Source organism: Cornus florida, unplaced genomic scaffold (assembly GCF_030987335.1).
Source record: "Cornus florida cultivar Cherokee Brave unplaced genomic scaffold, ASM3098733v1 CherokeeBrave_3.0.0_Hap2_Chr11, whole genome shotgun sequence".
In the NCBI taxonomy this organism is placed as follows: Eukaryota; Viridiplantae; Streptophyta; class Magnoliopsida; order Cornales; family Cornaceae; genus Cornus; species Cornus florida.
In genome coordinates this window covers 365000-387151 of record NW_026775581.1, presented here as the reverse complement: position 1 = coordinate 387151, position 22152 = coordinate 365000, and the positions used below count along the sequence as shown (strand labels likewise).

The window sequence follows — 22152 nt, the reverse complement described above, 5'->3', positions numbered from 1 at the left end:
GGAAGATCCAATATTATTGTTTCCATTGAAGGCCCAACTGATCAAGTGGGAAGTAATGAGGCTAGTCTCCCCCCTGAATGTAGAAGTAGTGTTGCCCCCCTTCTCGCGTATGCTCCTTTATTTAGATTCTTTCTATTTTGGAATTACCAATGGAGAATCTTTCTCAAATAAATCTCTCTGGCAAAACGCAATTCCTCGATGGAAATCCAAGGTGCACCTTGCCTTTTCTCATGTAGCTTTCTTACGCCTATTCAGCTAGTGGGGCATTGCATTGGTCATAGCCGAAATTCGTCGAAGGGATCAAAAAGAAAGAAGAGAAAGAAAGGAAATAAAACATTTCATGGAAGATGACAACTCTACATAAGCAATTGAAATTGGTATGAACCGATCATGGTCAAAAATGATAACAGCATATCACATCAGTAATAGCCAGGAGATTTGTTAGGTAAGCTTGCAAAAGATTTGCTGATGCACAACAACCAACCTCCGTAATTGTGATCGATCGTATGGCTCAACATTACCAAGATCCAAGTTGATTGAGAAAACGAAGATGTCCACACTAGTATTTAGCACACGTGGTTTTGCATCTTGCTGTGTACTGCATGTGAAGTACAAAACATTTTGGGATGGAAAACAAATAATAAATAATAATATACAACAAATAAATAATAAATGAAGGGGAGGGAGACACAGAATCATTGACCCATGAGTTTTGTTCATCAATCCAAATTGCAGTACTTCTACCCATCTATTACTTTGCACTATTAACTTTTTAGCATTCTTACAGCAAAGCTATTTATCAAATTTTGTTTTTTGAGCAAGGCATAGATCAAAACATCTACTACATTCTTAACTAGAACATAGTGAATCATTATTAAGATCTGATTTTTGAACTGTCCTTGTACTACAATTTCTTAAATCATTTGTATACCAAAGCTTCTAATTGAAAAATCGATATGTTCCCACTTCCAAGTTGAGCATAATGCCTAGTAAGATCAAAATAATACTAACAATAATTGTCCAAGAACACAAGAATAACCCAATAACATGTCCAAATCTTAAAGGTGCAAAAGTTTATATGGCTGGCTTTCAAGTAATAAGTGAAACAGACTATTATCCTCATAAATAACAAAAGAATGGGAAAGCAATACCAACTACATAATCAATAGCCTCTCCCATTTACGTTCTTTCTGAAATTCCACAGCTTGATGTTCTGCATGATATGCTGCTAGGCTTAAGATTTTAGCGTGATGAGCTAAAAAGAGCTCTGCTAATTATACCACTGGCCTCGATGTAGCGATCAACACACCTGGATATGCAACTGCTCTCGCTCCCACTCAGGCTACTTCCAGGTTTGGTAATACACTTCTCGAAGCACTTCCCCCTTACCGTCTGACAATCCAAAAAACACACATATATATGTAAATAATAATTGAGTAAATCAAATAAAAATAACAACTATTTGCATGTGCTGCCAATCTAATAGGAGTACACTATTTATATTTATACAAGCAAAAGTTAAGGACTTTGGCATGCCTCCAACCATGTTAGTCAAAGTGAACAAATCTGCTTTCCCTAGGAGTTTTATACTACAAATTCCAAATATTGAATATATATATATATATACATAAATTCACACAGCTATCAAAGGTGCGACTATGCTCCAAAAAGAACCTTAGGCTTGTCAAGTCTCAATAGGAGTGTCAGGCCCCTTCGGTCAGGCTCACATAAAATCCTCACCTTCACAGTTTTATGTAGTCTCCAAGCCATATAAATAAATATATATAATAAATAAATAAAAACACACGCGCACACACAACTTTTTTACTTAATCATTCAATAACACGATTGACATACTCCATATCACATTAATAAATATTGATGAATTGTATTGTTTAATCTTATCAAAAAATTTGGTGTGAACTCATGAGTTCATGGTTGATTACAGTCATTAATTGTGTCTACTATTAGATTCTAAATATTTATAATAATATACATATCCAAACATTATTATAGTTTTTTATTGTCACACATTTATAATGAATTTGATTTACTTCATCCATACGCGGTACCCTCTAAGTCTAAGCTGATATGTCAACAAATACAAACTTTAAAATTTTTAATTACTTTTGTTAAAATTGTGGTATTGATTTAACTGAGTTTATATGCAAATTGAAAGGTGATATGTACACAGATTTAGTAAAGCCACTTGATTAATATGCTTAAAGTTTTCTTGATTTTGATTTTGACAAGTTTGAGTTGTATACTATTCCCAAACCCACCCCAACTCCGCCCCGTTGCCATCCCTACTTAGTGTGTCTTGAGCCTTTAATAACCATGTGTCTTAGAAAGTTAGAAGGTTGCAGCTTTCATATGGTTTACATTTCATGCTTCAAACACAGCCAACAATTATAAATTCTGTACCGAAGCAACACGTCTAAAAAAAATTGAAACTTGTAAATTGGTTGAAGTTTCTGTTTCTTGAATACGTTAATTTTTTAGTTATTTTAATTCAGTGTATCTATAACATTATGACGCAGAGATGACAATGCTTACTTTTGCAGTCACATGCAACACAGACAACTAAAGACTGGGATATAGGATTGTATAAGATTTTGACAGCTAGAACATAAAACCAACAGCCAGAATCTAAAGATACTTTTTCTTTATATCCCTGTACGTGAATCTTTAAGGGGGTAGGTGGGATACAATAGATGCTCCCACTCTTCTCTTTGTTTTTGATTCTCTACCTCATCTACACATCTCTCCTCTTCAATCTTCAATTTCTGATTCTAGTTCCCATTTATTCTAAAGTACATTCATGCTTAGAAGCTGTCTGTAGACAACTTGCTAGGCATTCCCAATAATTAATGAACTATATGAATAAGACAGATTAATAGCAGTAATCAAAGTACCATATTAACTGTTACTAAATGTTTGCTACTTGAATAGACTTCTGCAGTGTCACACTTCTACATGCTTAACTTGTGTCTAGTTCGTGAATTTAAAACATAAATAGTAAAGTTGATGCAGGGCAACTAATACTTCATTGCTTAGAGGCATTTAGTCACCACAGCTCACCTAGGGAAAAAATATTAACAGTGAATGGTCTGGAAAGATTTGTTGGTCTCATTAGTTTACAAAAGCTTTGTTGGGTTTCATCATCTTGACCCTCTTAGAAGATTTGTTGGTCACATTAGTTTACAAAAGTTTTGTTGGGTTTTGTCATCTTGAAAACACTGATAGTAATGTTCCTCTTAGAAGGAGGAGGAAAGAATTATAAATAAGGCCACTATACTAATGGTATCATCATCATATAATTGGGAGTATCTGTTTATTCAGGTTTCATTGAATAACTCATTGGCAAACCTTGGCACCAATGAAATAAACTCACGAACCATCTGTAACAACCAGTGGATTCACCGAAAACGAAAACCATTCATTCCTCCTTTGCCAACACTCACAAGGAGAGCGAAAAATTAAGCTTTCTCATGAGAACAAACATATTAATGCATAGAATCAAGAAACCAAATCGTCCATCACTGGCAATTACATTAGAACAATGAACGTGGAACCTAAGTCGATTTCAAATTTTTTATTAGATGCTACTGTGTTTTGACACGGATATATATATATATATATATATATATATATATAATTACACAAGGAAAAAAGAAAAAAGAAAACAAAAAAAATAAAGTCACTTTAAATACTAAAAACAAATTTATGAAATTCCAATCTTCTTTGTAGAGAAACAGTACCTCGAGGAACTCCTCGGCGTAAGCCTGGGCAAGCTGAGTCTTGAGCTGGTCCATGAAATCCTCCGCTGAGAGCTTCGGGGACGATCCGGTGGATGGCGCTGAAAACGAATCCATATCTCTCTCTCTATAGGTTATCGATATATATATTTTCTTCCTGTGTCTTCTCTGGTTCTCCTCGACGCCTACCAAAAAGCACAAAAAACCCTAGAAATAGAAAAGCGGCACTTGCTTGCTTCCGCCTTAAACCCTTCCCTTTTACTATTATGACCCCTTTCTTTTTTAAAATCACATTTATGTCCCGAATATCTCTTTTTGAACTTACCACATTTGTTGTGAGTCTTTGTTTTTGTTTTTTTTGTTTTTTTTTCACACACAAATATGATATATATATATATATTGGGGTTAATTTCATCTACACTCCTTTACATTTGTCAATATCCCACTTACACCCTCTCTACGTTTCATAATTCCAGCTGCCCCCTTAAGGTTTTGATCTGGGTAAACAAATCCCCCCCTGCCGTTAAGAAACTCACGATGTGTGTGGTAATGTCATAAAAAAAAATTGATGCAAGGTTAATTTTGCCCTTTTAATGTCTAAAATGACATCTTTAACCTCATTGACCAACACAAATTTACAAACCTATCATTCACTTATAAAATCAAAAGGACAATAATACCCTTCCCTTGAATCATTCCCTTATATATATATATATATATATATATATATATATATATATATATATCATTGTCTTCCTCTCACATCGTCGCTGCTAGAGAAAAAAAAAAAAAAAACCTTGGAAATAAGACCCATATAATCCAAAGATCTGATCATGGAGACTCCAACAGAGAGTTCCTAATTCAGGTGATTCGGAAAACTAAGCTACGGCACTGGATAGGTAGCCGCAGAGCTTGCCGATCGACGACGGGGAGGGCGGTGACAAAGCCCGATGAACTCGTGATGAGGATGGCGGTGGGTGAGATCTTTAGTTCAGGGGCGTCGCCAATATAGTGTTGGAAATGGGGGCATTAAAAATATAAACTTTGGATGAGATTTGGAATAGATTCCGCAAATAATTTTTTGCGGATTTCTAGACGAGCGCGTTTTTCTCCGCAAGAAAATGAACGTGGTATATTTACTTTCTCAAATCAGTTTTCGGGTGAATGAGAAATTAACTCCAAAGTGTGGTGTTTTGATAAGCCTAAATGAGTATGCAAAATGTGGGAAGTGTTTGTCTCACATGGAAAAAAATGTTGAAACCAATTGAAATTTAAATAAGCCAGATTTGGGCTTGGGCTTGGGCTTGGGCTTGGGCCTAATTGTAAAGTCCAATTATTCTTTTTACTAAATGGAATCTTGGATCGGGCTTTTAATTATGGGTTGGGCTTATTTAAATGGATGGTTGGTTTTTGAATTTAAATTAAAAGTTTTTTTTAATTATTTTTAAAAAAGGTTGTATCTATTTCCAAAGGGTTGCATTTGTTTTCCAAAGAGTTGTATCTGTTTCTAAAGGGTTGCAACATATTGGAATGTATGTGTCTATTGGTGAACAGACACTATGTGAACCATTGCAACCTATTGGAATGAATGTGTCTATTGATGAACAGACCCCATGTGAACTAGTGCAACCAATTGGAGTGGGTGTGTTCAATGTGAAGAGACACATATAAATGGTTGTGTCCAATGATGAAGAAACACATATAAATGGTTATGTCCAATGATGAAGAGGCACACCCAATCCGAAAAGGCACCTTACTTAAAAACTACTTTTTAGTTTTTTCCAAAGAGTTACACCCAATCCGAAAAGGCACCTTACTTAAAAACTACTTTTTAGTTTTTTCCAAAGGGTTGCACCCACCTAAAAAGGTACCTTGTTGCCTATAAATACCCCCCTTTGGATCATTTGCAAATCGTTCATTTCATTTTCTTCTATCTCTCTCTCTAGGCTTGAACCCAACCTAAGTGGGTTCAAACCATAGGTTAAGTGGTCCGAACCACTTAGACCTTAATCCAATTTCATCGAGCCATATTAAGATTGGTCCGAGCCATTTGGTTCGGATTGCACCCAAATCAGCATTTATATAGTATAGATGCAATTTTGAGTCAAAGAGAGTATTACACGGAGAAGGTTCGCCGTATCCACGAGTTTATAAAACTGCTACTGATGGATGTAGACCGTTATATCCTGGGAGATAGACGCCACTGAATCCGTAAGCACCATAGCGTGGCGAATCTGTCTTAAGGACATAGTATCCAATACTAGCCTCGGTCTAGGTTCTTTATTTATTATTATTATTTTATTACTTTATTTTGCATATTTAATTAATGATTTCTTAGTATATTGTTAATTATCTCATGACATATTAGTATAATGTTTGTTATATCTTAAATGTCACATGAAGCATATATATTTACCAACAATCTTAAGACAGATTCATTCCTTACGTAGATTTTATTATATGCTTCTATTTAAGATATAAAAAAGTAGATATTATACTAATAGTTGAGATATAATAAAATAATGTTTTATATATTATTATATGATAATATGCTAAATATTGATGTGTTCAGTATTATATGAGATTAAAGCATGTTATATAAGTAGACTATTGAATTATTTATATAATTCAATATTGGTTAAATTATTTTAATTTTGTAATATGATATTATGAAATATATGACATTACCTTAAACATGTACCAACTAGAGGTGAAAAAGGTACTTTGCTACTTTTATCAATGGTTGCATAAGATACTGTTATGTATATTTGCTACAAAGCAAAGATGAAACTTTAGAAATGTTTAAACATTACAAAAAATGAGGTTGAGAATCAACTTGGCAAAAAGATCAAGGTGTTAAGAAATGATAGAAGTGGTGAATACAAAACACCATACTCTTATAATTGTTTAGAACATGGTATCTTTCACGAAGAAATGATGAATGCTATGTTGATAAGTTCTGATTTAAATCAGAATTTGTGGGGGGTAAGTTTTGTTTTCCGCAAATTATATTCTCAATAAAATACTTCAAAAGAAAACTAATGTGACACCATGTGAATTATAGAAAGGTCGAAAACCTTCCTATAAATTTTTAAATATGTGGGGGTGTCTAGCTAAGGTTGCAGTTCCTACTCCTAAAAAAGTTAGAGTGGACCTAAAATGTGATAACCTTATAGGTGAGTGTGTCATGGACGGGTGCAAGAGGCACTAATAGGTAACCACACTAGGTGAGCTACAAGTGCACAGTCCCACACATAAAACCTTTGATAGGTTATGCTCATAACAGTATTGCATATCATTTTCTTGTGTATAAATCATACAATGAAAATAAAGATGAGTTTAGAGGTAGTAAAAAGGCTAGAACGTCTAAATCTTTTATTCCTGATTTTCTAGCATGTTTATTGGAGAATAAGCCACAAAACTTTTAGGAAGCAAATTCTTCTCTTAATTATTATTATTTCTTATATTAATTATGTGATATAATTAATCATGTAATATAATATGAAACTATATTGTTATGCAAGTTCAATATTATTTTTATAAATGTTTACTTTTATTTGATATTATAATATTGAACTATGTAGTTGAATTACTTAGTGTATATAATAATTTAATTTTATAATATAGTTAATGTGTGATATTATTAACTTTATATATGAGTTCATGATTAGTTTGTGTATTAATACAACAAACTAAAATTGACTAGTTCAACTATGTCAATTCTCTCGATAGTCAAAGGAAAAAGATCTATACTAGTGTTTAAGACACGTATAGTTGTGAATGGGCTGACTAAGAGAAGATTTTCCAATAACTCTAAAAATTTTATTGGAAAATGTTATGGATGCACTAAGTAAATACACCGAGACAAGCTAAATCAAATTAGTTAGCTCTAATGTACAATTTAGCTAAAAGCTAAAATGTTATTGAGTTGCAAACTAGTTAGCTTAGCTATAAGTTAAAATGATTAATGAGGTGCATAGAACCTAAGAGGAAGATGAAACACTGTTAGTTGATTCTAGCTCTCAACTTGATAGTAAAAAACATGAGGGTGATGAGTAGCCATTTTAGCCATTAGTTATTTGAGCTATACATCATATCTGCTCAAGTAGAAGGGAATAATATTACTTATAAAGTAGTAGTTTTTGAAAAATATTCTTCAAAACAAATTACTCAACTACCAAGGTAGGCTATTTAGATAAGTGTGTACTAAAGCTATGAACTATTAGAATTGATAGCTAAACAAACTTAACTTCAAGCTAGCGGCAATAGCTAAAAAATGGGTGCTCATCATAACCTAGTAGTGAGATATGAGAAGAGTGTACTTAATCTAAGTTAGTAATGATAGCTAAGAACTCACTTTTAATTAGTAATGATAGCTGAGAAGTGAGTGCTCACTCTGTGGAGATTGTATCCAAAGCTTAAATAATAAGATAATTATTTGCTTAAATGATTGAGTTATGTGATGTGTGACACATGAAAGGTTATGACATGTTAATATGACTGACTTAACATGAACCTAAACATGAATAACTCAATTCATAATACAAGAGATGTGGAAGCAAATATTAATTTGAGCCCATTGTAATTAATATATCTAGCATTAATTCACAGTAACATATGGTAACAAGGCAATAATCATGTCAACTTGAAACTTACCACCCAAGTCAGCCCTATTGATCTCCAGCTAATTTTTAAATAATAAACAATCATTTTCAAAATACAATTTCATACTGGAGTTCCTTAGGCTATCTTGATGGTGTTCAAGTCTGACATAGTATGTAGGCATACACCCTATCTAATCTCACTAAAACATCTCATTAAATATCTTAAAGTAAAGGAATTAGGTATAGGAGTATTATATACATTTTGTACCCTTACGTTGTGAATAAAATATCTAAGTTCCTTTTCCAGTCATTATAAAAGAGGTCCACATACATTGAATATGTTAGCAAGCAGATAACATGGATTAGACATAATTAATCTGAATATAAATGCATTCATACAATATGCAATGTAAATTATTAATACTATCATGCATATTTAAAATTAAAATGAGTTTGTTAACTACATAATATAATAAATCTCAATTGAATAAGAGATCATTATCATTATTGGTAAACAATCCCTTTTAATTAATGCGGGTTCCTCAACCCTGTAGCATAATAAATCAACCAATCAATATGTCAATAACTTATCCTGTTAGAGGAGTTCATTATTACTATTGTTGAGATTCATTTGCTATTAGGCGAACACTTCCATTAAAATAGTATGTGGGTCCTTTAACCATTGTATGAAAAATCGGATAATCAATACGCCAATAACTTATTCGGTTGGCGAAGTTCATTATTGCTATTGGCGGACAAATCACATCATCTCCATATCTCTTAAGACAATGCCTTGTCTATTTATATGAAATGATTCCCGATTATGTTTAGCCTTTCTAAAATCACCTAGTATAAACCACTCTGTTGGGGAGCTAACACTATTGATTTTAGATTGAGTGTATAACGTTGTTAAAGCTCTAATGAAAAAAAAAAAACATTAAATATCTTGTCATTATAATTTAGACTCTTTAAATCATGCGTAGGGCCTTATTTTTAAAGATCTAATTATAATAAACATTTAATATTATTATTTTCATGAGACAACCATTCTTGTAATATTAAGACTCTTCAAATCATGCGTGGGGCCTTATTTTTGAAGATCTAATTACAATGGTTATAATAACGAAGGCCATGGGGCAATGTATAAAAATCTCCGTTCCCACTCAATTTTTAATCATTAATAATTAGGGTTTTGAATTTATTCATTTACATGATATAATGCATGCAAAACGTCTTGATTTTAATCCATTAAATTTAGAAAATATTTGGACACTTAAATGATTCACTAATGTTTAATTTGAAGCACTCTTTAAAAATAATTTACAAAAATAAATTTTCATTTCCCAATAAGTGCCCTCAAATTAATTAGTAATCAAATCTAATTAATTTTCATAATTTAATTAATATAAATCAAGTCATTTAATTAAATATCATGGATCCAATGCATAAATAATAATTAATCAACAATTATCTATTCCATGCATCACATAAATAAATAAATAATAGACAAGAGTAATTTAAATGGCCAATGGATTCAGCTTTTAACATTTAAATACTATTCTTGCTGTACGGGCGTCTACCAACGGCTTAATAACACCTGAAAGGAGCAGTTACGCGCCTGGAGAAGCCAAAACAAAGTAGCATGTCCCACGCACCCCTACGCGCGTCCCACGTGCTTGGAGAGTGAGCAAGGAGACTCCACACGCTCGCACGCACTGGGGAGGTCAGCAGGCGCGTGTGCCACGCGCCTGCACGCGCTTCTGGTAGTAGTGGCCCTTGTTCGGCGCGTGAGGAACACGCGCCTGAATTGATTACTTGTCTGGCGCGTGACAAGAAATTTCCTACTGCCAATTCTGGCCCGTGTTCCTCACGGGCCAGATGTATTATTGGTGCGCTGCACCAGATCCCATCCTCCTCCAGTACTTCTTTTCGCTGCCAATGATGCTTCGGTGGTCGGAAAATCGCCGATAATTCCAGAAAAATATTTAAAAAATTCCAGAAAATATTAATTAAGTCCAAAAAATTCAAGAAAAATTCCAGAATAATTCCAGAAAATCCCTGAAGCCTAATTTAACCCTTTTGGACCTTCTTGAAGCTTCATAGGATCCTTTAATGAAGATTACATGACTTTAAATAAATTTACAATTTGAAATACAATGAAAAAAAAATAAAATTACATCATTGAATTTTCAAACGGCTAAATTAAAGCCTTAATTACATTCATCCAAAGATAAAATTACATTCAATTAACCTATAAGCTTCATCAATGGCCCAATCATAAATCAACATTCATCCAATCACAAATATACATACATCATGATCATATAAAAATATATATATATATATATATATATATATATATATATATATATGCATATATATATTTGGATCCATGAATGATGATTTTCATAAAATCATGATCTCTAGTGATGAATCAAACCATACTCTGATACCACTGTTAGGAAACGTGCAAGTTTTAAAACTTTTTGAGGGATTTTGATTCATAGATCTTGATTCATCACATAGAGACAAGTTTTATGCAAAAATAAAATATGATGTATCATTCAATTAAAGATTGAATACTTATATCAAAGGTCTGAGTAAACCTTTAAACCTTTCCTCTAAAGTGAATGTTCTCACTTATTGTAAATCCCTTAACAAGATGCCTTCTCCTTGGATCTCCATCTTCTTGGTAATTGTTTTGCCTTTAGGAATCACTCATAAGCCTCCATGAATGACTTTGGAAAACTAGGTTTGTGGGAGCCTCCATTAGATGAGAACATAAACCCTAATTTTCTAGAGAGAGAAAATAAATTCCTTTTTCCTTCTTCTAAAAATCATACCTAAAATATATATAGACCATGTATATTTATAGGCAATATAAAGACAAAGAAAATGAAACAATAACTCCTTCTCAATCTTTAATTCACAAGTCTCAAATCTAATAGGATTCCAATATCAAGTTGGGCTATGAGTGAGAATCCTTTAGGCTTATTATTTTATTTGCTATAATGAATTAATAATTGGCCCGGTCCATGGACCCAATTCAATTAATTCATAAATTAATTTCTACTCCACTAAAATAAATTAATTGAACTCCAATTAAATAATAAATAACCTCTAAGTCAATATTGCACTTTGACCCCTCTATGCATAATTAGTTATCGGATAAATAAAGCCATCAATCCGACTACTTAATTAATATATTTATTTTGGTACCATTAACTATTTCTGGCTCGATCACAATAAAATATTTGTTTGACAAAAATAACAATTTAAATAAATAAATATATAATAAATCATTTTGTCTAAAAGTACACGAAGGCCTTCGAATTTACTTTGTGATCAAACATAATCAATACAAAATAAATACAAGTAGCAATGATGCAAATATTGAAAATATAACCTTCTAACTATTAATTACATAACCACCCAAAGTGTCGGTCTAAGGATCCCGAAGTATCCGCCGAACAAATCAAAGTAATTATTAATTAATAAAAGAGTTTATATTTTTCTCATGCTTAAGAGTCAAATGTCATGACAGTGATAAGGAGTAATTGCATACAATGGCTCTCGCAATATATCTCAACCTAACGCGGATCCAGTTCAAGTCTTAATTAATTATGAGTCCATCCATAATTACCGACTATGAACAATTTATGATTACTATTTACATTCATGTATTGATCGCCATCACATACATATATAAATATCTCTTGTAATCAAGTGGACATTATCAATTCTATAATGAATCGAAATATAATACATTGAATTCACCAATTATATGAAGCATAAATATTTCAGAAACGTCAGGAACATCTGTCACTTTAATCCAGATAGGAATTTGCTATGCCAGGGCATTGGTCTTAGATTCATATGCGATCATGGTATAGTCTTGGGAATATTTTGCAAGGAAGATCTTGATGTATGGGATCTCATCAATAATAGCGACAACACCACCATTTTTAGTTCCCCTTGATAAAGCATCTGCATATTCCTTAGGCGATGAATATTGCATAAGCTTAGTGTCTTCAAAATTCAGGTTGCTGACAATATCTCCTTTTACGAGAGACCCACTTTGGTATCCTATATAATTCTCTTTTGATGTTAGTTATATCTGTTAGACCGTCAGCATTGAAGATAAAGTTACAGTGTAGATTGAAGTCAATATAAGCACAACGAACACCCAAACAATTACTGTAAACCTTGACAAATTACTTAATAACTTTTCTCCTGCAATGTCAAACACCAGAAGATCATTCCCATTCGCTAAGCTGCCGAACCTTGGAATTTTTCATTTACCGGATGCTCAATAACCCAAACAACAAAGCCGGTTAGGATAAAGAAAGCAGCACTTCTCAGCCATAGATTTGAATCAAGTGGCTTCAAGAAGATCCACATGTTCTTATTGTCAACCTTTGCTATTGTTCCAAGAGCCAAGTCGGTATATGGCACTGTAAAGTCAACATATAGAGATCTATTGGCCGTTATTGTAGTATCCCCTACAACAACATCATAATGCTGAGCCATTCAAAAATGCAACATACATAAAAAAGACCACTATGCAGATATATATAAATAAGCTAGCATTCATGTCTAGCTGCATGTTTTGTGTCGTGTGAATGCGTGTGGGCAATGTGAAAAATGTTTCTCGTACTAAATATTTGTGAATCTCTCAGTTGTGACATTGTTCTACAATTTGAATTGACGTACCTGAAGATATACCTGATATACAAGATCATTATAGTTTCCTGCCGGCTCCCCATTGGAATCCTCAAATGGAATAAACTTGTATGATTCAGTATTTAGTAAGCCATCAATGGCAGCATTGAATACATCAATGCAGAAACCAGTGGCAGTTGTTGCATTTGTTTGAGGATTACGCTGCACCTTTATCAACTCTTCGAACCCTTGATTCATTGGTACACCAATTCTTAGCTTTTTACCATTCATTCGCATCAACCAACCTTTTGGAGTAGTTGTAGATCCTCCCGGCCAGATAATGGTTTCAAGACCTGTATTGGTACTTGAATACCTCGGATATTTTTCACTAACAGATGGATTCATTTCATTAGTGATTCCATCAGTCACTGTCCAAAATCCAACTTTTCTCTCCCATTTGCCTAATACATTCACTATTTCAAATGCTCTAGAGATTAGTTTCCCGTGCATAAATTGGAACTCACCACTTAAACCCCTAAATCTAATTTGCAATAACTCGTTTAGAATTATTGAGCCACTTTGAGAAGCTCCAATGTTAGCTAAGTCTATCATGTTCAATGCTGCATTTTGTTCCTTAGTTTTAAAAATCTTATCCACTACCTTCTCCACTGCCCTTGCTAGGGCCCAAATTGAATCATATGCCCAAATGCCAAACACATTTAACTCCATCATTTCCATATTGGGGTTTTCATACGCATTTTCCTTCTCCATCTTACAGGGAAGTTGTGGAGCTTGCTTGATGGGGAATATAAGACTTGAAACCTAGTGCGTCTTGTATTGACTCAATGAGTACAGAAGAATCCATTGGATGTAAGAGGTCCATTGTCTTGTCAGTTATAATCCAAGCATATCCCTCACTCATCATTCCTAACCTTTTGACGTTTAAGAAAAGACAAGACACTAGAGAAGGTGAAACATGCACAACAAATATTGTTGTTTGTAAAGTACTACTCGTGAGATTATGGAGCTCTACAAAGATTTATTCATCAGTAGCTGAGGGAGAAATGGCACTCTTATAAGCGATACGTATGTTTTTCTCTTGGAATGAATCGGCCAAATTTGATATGATTTCTCCCTGCTCATAAATAAGGATGACATTTGTCCATTGAAATGATTCTACAATGGAAGCAACACCATCAAATTCAAGGGTTTGGTCTTGTGTAATTTGAACGAGGTATGGATATTCCGTTGACGACGTAGGACTCCCAGTAAAAGAAAGGATAGGAACGTTGGCCTTGTCCCCCAGTGCAGCCAAGAACTTCATTTCAGGTGATGTTCCTGGACCTATGATTGCTTGCACCTTGTTATTCTCCAAAAGATCAAGAGCTGCATTGGCAAGGGAAGCAATTTACTTGATTATTTAATGTCATGGTAAAAGCCCCCAATTTCAAGCATGAACTTTGGCTTTTAAGTTCAAACATATCAGTCTGGAAAGAAAATGGTAGGTTTATGAAAATGAGATAGAATTCAAAACAATTTTCTTTCCTTGGCAAAAGGAGCCAAATCAACTTAGGTGACCAAATAGTAGCATTTTCTTTTATATGCGTATGAGGCCATGCATGCCAATAAATAGTGAATGAAAAATGAAGAAGACAATTCAGGAAAGGAAAAAAAAAAATGCTCAAGGATTCATTAAGTTGCATGTGGAATGTAAAGCGAAAACTCACCAGTAGACAGAGCGCGCAAGGGTTCTCCCTCCGAATCCCTTACGTGAGGAACTACCCTTGTTCTATAGTGTTTGTTTAGAGCATAAAAATCCGATATTGCCCTTCACTACACCCATACTGCTACTTTTATTTGTGTCCGCACTACAAGAAAATACACATTTTCAACAACAGGCCCACAGATCCATTGTAGACAGAGTTTTTTACAACAGGCCCGCATGGCCCATTGTAGAAAGGTGTTTCATCTACAACAGGCCCGCATAGCCCATTGTTGAATGGACTTTATACAACAGGCCCGCATGGCCCCTTTTAAGAATGGGTTGAGTGTCTTTTTGTGAAATTTTCATTTTCCCGGCAATTGTTTCCATCAGGCGCCGAAAAAATTCATTTCTCCTCCCGTACACATCAATGAACCAAAACACCCCTCTCTCTTGAATCCATATGAAACCCTAATCCTCTCTAAGTCCAAGCAAGAATTTTTCGGGAGCTTCGTTTTGGCGAGTTTCACCTTCAGAGGAAAATTGCCCAGGTGCGTCTCTGTTGATCTCTGAACTCTCGTCTCTATTCATCTCTGAACTCTCTCTATTCTTCTCCTCGATCGATCTCTTCCTTCTCTGAACTCTCATCTATCACCCGAAGAAGATACCATCATCTGTAGGCTGACCAGAATTGAGAATTTTAATCCGACGAAGACCGGCGTCTGACGAAGACCAGCGACTGGCGATCAGCGACGAAGACCAGCGACCAGTTCTACCAGTGAAAGTCGCCTATGTATGTGATTTTAATCTGATTTCTGTCTGTCCCCTCTTCTCTTTACCTATAGTATAGTCGGATTGATGAAACCCTTCAGAACTTCCATAAATCAAGATTGAATAATAAACAATCTTTGACGTGTATTATGAAATTGGGATAGTCTTTGACAGTGTATCATGAAATTGGGGTTAGTCTTTCAATTTGCCCTCTGTGAATATGGTGTTTTCAGGGTGCTCTCTTTGCACGACTCGACTTGTTGGGGTTTTAGCGACCCCAACCTCTCTTTTGGGGGCCTTTGTGTCGCCCCTTAGGCCAACCAAACCTAAAACTAACCAATTCCTTCTTCCTCCAAATATATCTGTTCGAGAGTGCCATTAACTGTCTTCAGAACAGTTTGCAGACCTTGGATCCTCAAATTTATTGTATATTGAACTTTTCTATGCTGGCAAGTAGAGTGTAGAGCATAGGAAAGAAGAAATGGAATTATAATATTGTGCCTTGTCCTTATATAAGATGATTATGTGTAATTTTTTTTTTTTTTTCTTCTGCGAATTTTTTTTTCCCTGGGCATAACTTTGATAATAGATACTTTCTTTTGCTCCCTTTTTTGTGCATATCCTTATCCAAGTCCTACTTGATTCGATAAAAGGGATATATAACAGAGGTGGTCCATTTTGTAGATGTCTGTGTAAAAGTCTGACTAGATGTGTATTTATAAGCCATCTAAGATATCTTAGATCTTCTTTTAAATTAAGAATATATATTAGAATTTCTATGGTGAATTTTTTAGTTATTATAATTAAGTTTTAATAGTATTTTTAATTTTATAAGGGTTAGAAATGACATTATTGAGGAAATCAGATTCATCGTCTTTTGGACTTATGTACACTTATTAACATACTATTGCTCAAAGATTGTGTGATTATGGACCTCTAGCTAGACAAAGTATAAACTATATACATATATATTTTTTTCTTTCTTTCCATGTATCTCTCTTAAAATGGATATAAATTTACAAGTTAGTTATTTTATTATAACCTTTGAAATGTAAATGTTTTCATTGAACTAGAGAATTATTATTTTGTAGAGCAGATATAACATCATCGAATTCCTTATATTCTTAGTGAAAGTTTCTTCAGATATAATATATTGGCAAGAAACTTGATGTTGACTGATTTGTTCTTGTTTCTTTAGAGTGGACGATCATATATAAAATTTTATTTTGAGAGTGTCTGAGCTTGAGATTTTACTGAGGAATATTTCATGAAAATATGTTTTGTTATGGATACTCATTTAATTTTTTTTTTATTGTCTCAAAGTATATTACATTCAAGTGCGTAGATGATATATACGATGATAGATTATGATATTATTTGAATATGTATGTGCTGATTATACTTTTTGACCAGTTTAGATGGCACCCTTAATAATTACTTGGCACAATTTAAAGAAAAAACAGGGAATCTTAGTAATTTTTAGCATTCTGTTAGACGGGTGAAAGTTAAAACTGAAATATAAGGGAAAATGTCATCTTTAGGACCCGTGGGAGGGGAAAAAAAAATGACTATAATATTGTTCTAGATAATTTTAAATTTCAGCTATAGTGTGAACTTGGATTACCTTCATGTTATGTTTATCGATAGATAAGCCACAAATTTTTTATTTTATTTTATTTTTTTATTATTGCTAAAGCAATGGATTAGTATTGAACTGTTTGTTAATTCATTTATTTTGGGAGATTAGTTATCGTCAAATTGTGTTTGTTAAATTTTTTATCGGCCCTTCAATGAAATTGGGATGTGAAACATTTGTTGAACATTATTTTGTTATTGAATAAACTGGTACGACTATAATTTGTGCTTCAACAAATCATGCTTATTTGATTTTAATATTTTTATAGTTGTATATAATTCTTGTGTTGTTTAGTGGTAGTGTGGTGGGTAATATATGTAATTGAATTTTGAATGGCAATTACTTGAAATAGGAGAAACGGGATATCTTGTCATGGCTTGAAATTACTCCTATAAGATGATCATGTGTAGTTAAGTTTTATTTATTTAGTTACTATTATTATTCTTTTTTTCTTGAAGGAGGTTAATGCAATATGAAGAGTTAGAGATTAAGTGTATTGAAAATGGTGATTCGCCATTTATATGTTTTAAATACGCCATATAAGTTGACCCGTGTTATTAGTCAGGTGGAACAGTATAGGACATATTCTCTCTAATTTCCATAAGGTCCACAGTATTGATACTAGGCCATTTCCAGCACCCTCTGCCTAGACCAGAGTCTATGAGAAGTTTAAATGAACATCCAATATAAATTACCTCCCATTAGCATCCAAAACCTTTGAGGATTATTCAAGAATTATTTAATTTAGATTGAAATAGATATATTGTTGCTTAAAAATTATTTATTTTATACTGAAACATATATTTTTTTGCTTAAATTAAATTGTTCAGATTCACAATCTTCATCCTCTTCACTACATTATGTTGGGGATAATCTAAATAATCCTAAATAATAGATTTCTCTGCAAACCTAGCAATCAAAAATTGAATAGGCATCTACAATCTGCCGTAACACGCACAATCTTCATCCTCTTCACTACACTATGTTCGAAATTTGTGAATTTTTGCTTAAATATGACCTAGAAAATGAAGAAGCTGATGAACAGAGGATTTTGAAAGCCTTCATCCTCTTCTGTTTTTACTTCAATTTCCTCATCTAATTTTGATCCTCATAACCTTCAATAGAGTTCGAATCGTTCTTTGTCTTCTTCGTACCTATTCTGTTTGTGTTCAGAGAATTTAGAAAGCCAGCAAGTTGGCGGCCAGGTGAGTTCAGTTGTTTCGCCGCCTTCAAATTGTTGTAAATCTACATCTATAATCCAAGAATATATTTATATATGTATCTTGTGTGAGTGTGTGTGTGAGAGAGATTATATGGTATATTTACATTCTATATGAAACAAGTTGTCTGATTCTTTCCATTTGAATACATTTTGTGAACCCAAATATTATTATATATTTGCACATTTATATAATGGAGTTTTTATTTTAAAACTGTGAGCTCTCCATCGGTGATTGTTCCTTTTTACTAATTATATTACTGTTGTTTTTCCACATATAGCATCAGAAAATTTTAGGGTTCTCATTGTGTTCTAAGTACTCTGTTAATGGGTTGTATGAAACTGCAATTGAAAGCTGAAATTATTGTGTATACTGCCACAGACAAGTAATATTATTTCTAAAATTATTATCGTTATATCAGTGAGTACTTAATTATGATAAAGGCATCTTTTATTCAGGTTTGAATTTCCATTGATCCATCTAAATTACACTTTTAGGTGCCTCCTCAAGAGCATTGTTGTCGGCATATAACAAAACAACGCATAGAAGAGAACAACCCATCCAAGGAAGTACTATAACAGTTTATAACTGATCCGATTGGTATGATTGTAGTCTTACTCTATTGCCATTTACTCTCTCTCTTTTTTTTTTTTCTTGAAATTTGATGAAATACATTGTATGATTGTATTACTCTCTGTTATTATTATTACCACCACCATCACCACCACCACCACCACCCCATGATTGGCATTGCATTAGCTTTAGGCTTCTAATCATATATACACTATCTCATTTTTTAGGCTATAGGCTAAAGGCCAGTAGGAAGGTGAATGGTAAGGTTATGGAAATGGGTTTTAAAGATGGTTATGTAGTTTGAAGTTCCTATCTATGAAGTTGCATTCCTCTGATGTATATTTGGGTGCTTTCCATAAAATATCCCTTGGCCAGGGATTTCAAATGCTCTTTAGGAACAAGACTGGCCAAGAATGGGTGGCCATAGGCCAGGATAACCATAACCATAATCCATTCCTTTAGAGAGTGTGATAAGTAAAGATATGAGTTAGCATACTTCTTGTTTTCTTTTTCTTTTTCTTCTTCCTTCTTTTTATCACAACTTGAGGGGGATCTTCGTTGTAGTATTCTGTTTCTGCCCCAACTAATTCTGGATTTAATTTTGGTGCCTTTTCTCGATATTTATTTTAGTGTCTTATGATTCTATCTTGTGTGAACGCACGCCGTACAGTTTCAAAATGTTATCTTCAATTGATGAGAGAATTACTGGTTCATTTTTTGTTGTTCTTTATTCTTTCAACTTATTTAAATAGAAGAAGACAAGCATAGTTTGATAATCCTTATAAAATTTAATTGTCATGGCAGACGTCCTTACTTTCACTTCTACCAATGCACCTGCTGAAAATATCAGATGTCACAAAACTGACTGCAAATGCTTTGGCTCCGCTTGTCAATTGTGTATGGTGTTTTTGTTAATATTTTATATTCTTTTGTTCTATTTTGTTATAAATTTTACCTTTTCTCTTCTCCTTTTGCTATTTTTTGTTTTCCATGTAGAGACCATGTCTTTCACTGTTTTTCTCTATTTATTATTTGCTGTGCTTTTTTGCATCACTTGCAGTTTCATAATAATTTTCATATTAGAACTCCAAGAAGTACAAAGAGATCATTTCATTCAGCCCTGGCATTTGCTCTTGAGACTCATGAAGGGACTCCAAATGAGGTATAATTCCTAAAATGTAATTTATTTTTTGCATTTCCTTGCTGTAGAATGTAAATTAAACATTGAAGGATGCATACAAACTGTAAGGGATGTAAACTATAAATCATCTGGCTGGTGTTGGACTTTCAGCTTGTTATGTCAGCTTTACAAATTCTTTTTTATTTATTTTTTTATTTTTTTGTTGGGCTTTCAGCTTGTTATGTCTGCTCTACCATTTGTTTTTAAGTGTTCCTCAACTTGTAGAAACAATATTTTCCTTAATGTCTCCCTACTTGTAGAAATTGTGCAAAATCATTCGTTCTTTTCGCAGCGCTTGCGAACAGCTTTCCTTCCTGTGGTTATTTGATTATGTATTTGCCTTTTTGGAAAAGAGTCTAGTTGCTGCTTGCTGCACAAAGCGATTTAGTCTGTTGTAATGTACATGATGTTTTGGATTCCGAGGAAAACTTACATTCCTTTTTCTTTTCTTTTTATTTTTTATTTTGGGGTGCAGGTGGCTGCATTATCTGTTGCACTATTCAGAGCTCTGAATCTTACAACCCGGTACGGTGTTATAACAAAACTGAGAATGGTGTTTTCTCTCTCTTTTTTTTTTTTTTTTTTTTTTTTTCAACAATCAACACCTTTTTTTTATTTTTTCCTTTCGTTGCTTTTGTTATTTTAAATATTAGGTTTTGTTTTCTCTCTTTCTATTCCTCTTTATTTATTTCCTTATTTTCTGCATGAACATCTTGTCCTACACTGTAAGCAATGAGATTGCAGCATGAGGCATGCTTCTTCATACTTCTTTTTACATAAAGCTCATCTGGATATAGCATGTTAGCATCATTTACTTCCACTGTGAAAATGTTGTTTGCTCCATGAAACAAAAGGGCTTTGATGTGATTTGAGTTAGAAAATTGATTAGGGTGTTTAAGGAAGTTAAATTGCACATATTGATGGTAAGGCAGTGAAACCTGTTTGAAGAGGTCATAATTTTTTTTTCTTTTTCCATCTGAAAATCTTTACTGCTATATGAAGCCAATCTTTGCTTTAGTCTTGTCTTTTGCTTGTAGAATTTTCTAAAGTGACATTAGGCTTCATTTTGAAATCGCTTCCACAGTTGCTAGGTTCACGTAGTCTCCTTTCTGTGATAGGCTCACATGTTCAATGTGTGTTTCTGTCTAGCATAAATATGATGATGAAGATATTAGTAAAATTTATTAAAATACTATAGTGCTATACATTGTTAAAATATGTGTATCCTTCTTGGCATTCTTAATGGATTATATTTTACCTCTCGAAAAGATAGATGTTAAAAAATCATATACAAATGATGAGATTTGAGAATCTATATCCTGTTATGCTCTTTCTTAAATTGTTACTATAGTTTAGGACTGATTTGCTTTTCAGATGTTGGTTGTTGCTGGTGCTCCTTATGATACAAGAGGAAGTTATTGGTATCAAAGACTCATGTGCTAGTTCCCTGAAAGAATTTGGAGTGAACTACCGGGAAATTCCATTGAATTTTTTTTTTTTTATTTTTTAAAATTGCTTTCTACAAGGGGCGCAAACCGTCGTAGAAAGCAATCTTTCTACAAGGGGTGCTGCCTGTTCTAGAAAGTCCCCTTTCTACAATGGGTTGGAACCGTCGTAGAAGACCCTGAGTCAACAACGACAGGGGATAATTATAAAGTTACCACTATTACCCGCTTTTCTGGTTCGATAGGCCGGACTGGAACTAAGAGACCATGTTATGGTTTTTTTGTTCTTACTTTTGGTTAGGTATAGCTTCGATTCTATTGGCTCAGCTGGGCATTTCATAATTCTTAGTCCTTAATTCTGGGGAAAATTCGTTGTTTTTTTTTATCTGCACTCATTTGCTTTATGTTATGCATATGGCTTTTGAAACATTTATGTATTAGGTTCTTGAATGTTGCTAAGTTAACCCGTTGTGATTATGAATATCATTGCAGATATATGTGTATTTTTTTTTTCACTTTAGTAATCCCATCATTTGAAAAACTATTTTCAGTAATTCTGCAGCAAACAATTGCAAATTAATGATTACTCAGCAACATATAG

At 33.5% G+C, this 22152-nt stretch overlaps 2 protein-coding genes across 2 annotated transcripts; both read right to left on the bottom strand.

The window, feature by feature from the left end:
- Window positions 1–973: 973 nt before the first annotated feature.
- LOC132284887 (mitochondrial import inner membrane translocase subunit Tim13) lies at window positions 974–3979 on the bottom strand. The gene is made up of 2 exons (XM_059787026.1): window positions 3762–3979; window positions 974–1392 (listed from the first exon to the last, which is right to left on the bottom strand). The coding sequence occupies exons 1-2, from the start codon at window positions 3873–3875 to the stop codon at window positions 1243–1245; spliced, it is 264 nt and encodes an 87-aa protein (XP_059643009.1). The 5' UTR covers window positions 3876–3979; the 3' UTR covers window positions 974–1242.
- An 8230-nt stretch (window positions 3980–12209) lies between these two features.
- LOC132286130 (glutamate receptor 2.1-like) lies at window positions 12210–13795 on the bottom strand. The gene is made up of 3 exons (XM_059788396.1): window positions 13076–13795; window positions 12646–12883; window positions 12210–12448 (listed from the first exon to the last, which is right to left on the bottom strand). Exons 1-3 carry the CDS (start codon window positions 13793–13795, stop codon window positions 12210–12212), a joined length of 1197 nt encoding a protein of 398 aa, XP_059644379.1.
- Window positions 13796–22152: the final 8357 nt, after the last annotated feature.

Bases quoted from the DNA above. Each gene is read 5' to 3' on its own strand.
- LOC132284887 (XM_059787026.1), bottom strand. From the start codon at position 3,875: ATGGATTCGTTTTCAGCGCCATCCACCGGATCGTCCCCGAAGCTCTCA. The intron at 1,393-3,761 runs GTACTGTTTCTC...TTGGATTGTCAG, and splicing joins ACGCCGAGGAGTTCCTCGAG to ACGGTAAGGGGGAAGTGCTT.
- LOC132286130 (XM_059788396.1), bottom strand. From the start codon at position 13,795: ATGGAGAAGGAAAATGCGTATGAAAACCCCAATATGGAAATGATGGAG. The intron at 12,884-13,075 runs GTACGTCAATTC...TGAATGGCTCAG, and splicing joins TATATCAGGTATATCTTCAG to CATTATGATGTTGTTGTAGG. The intron at 12,449-12,645 runs GTTCGGCAGCTT...AGAATTATATAG, and splicing joins GGTAAATGAAAAATTCCAAG to GATACCAAAGTGGGTCTCTC.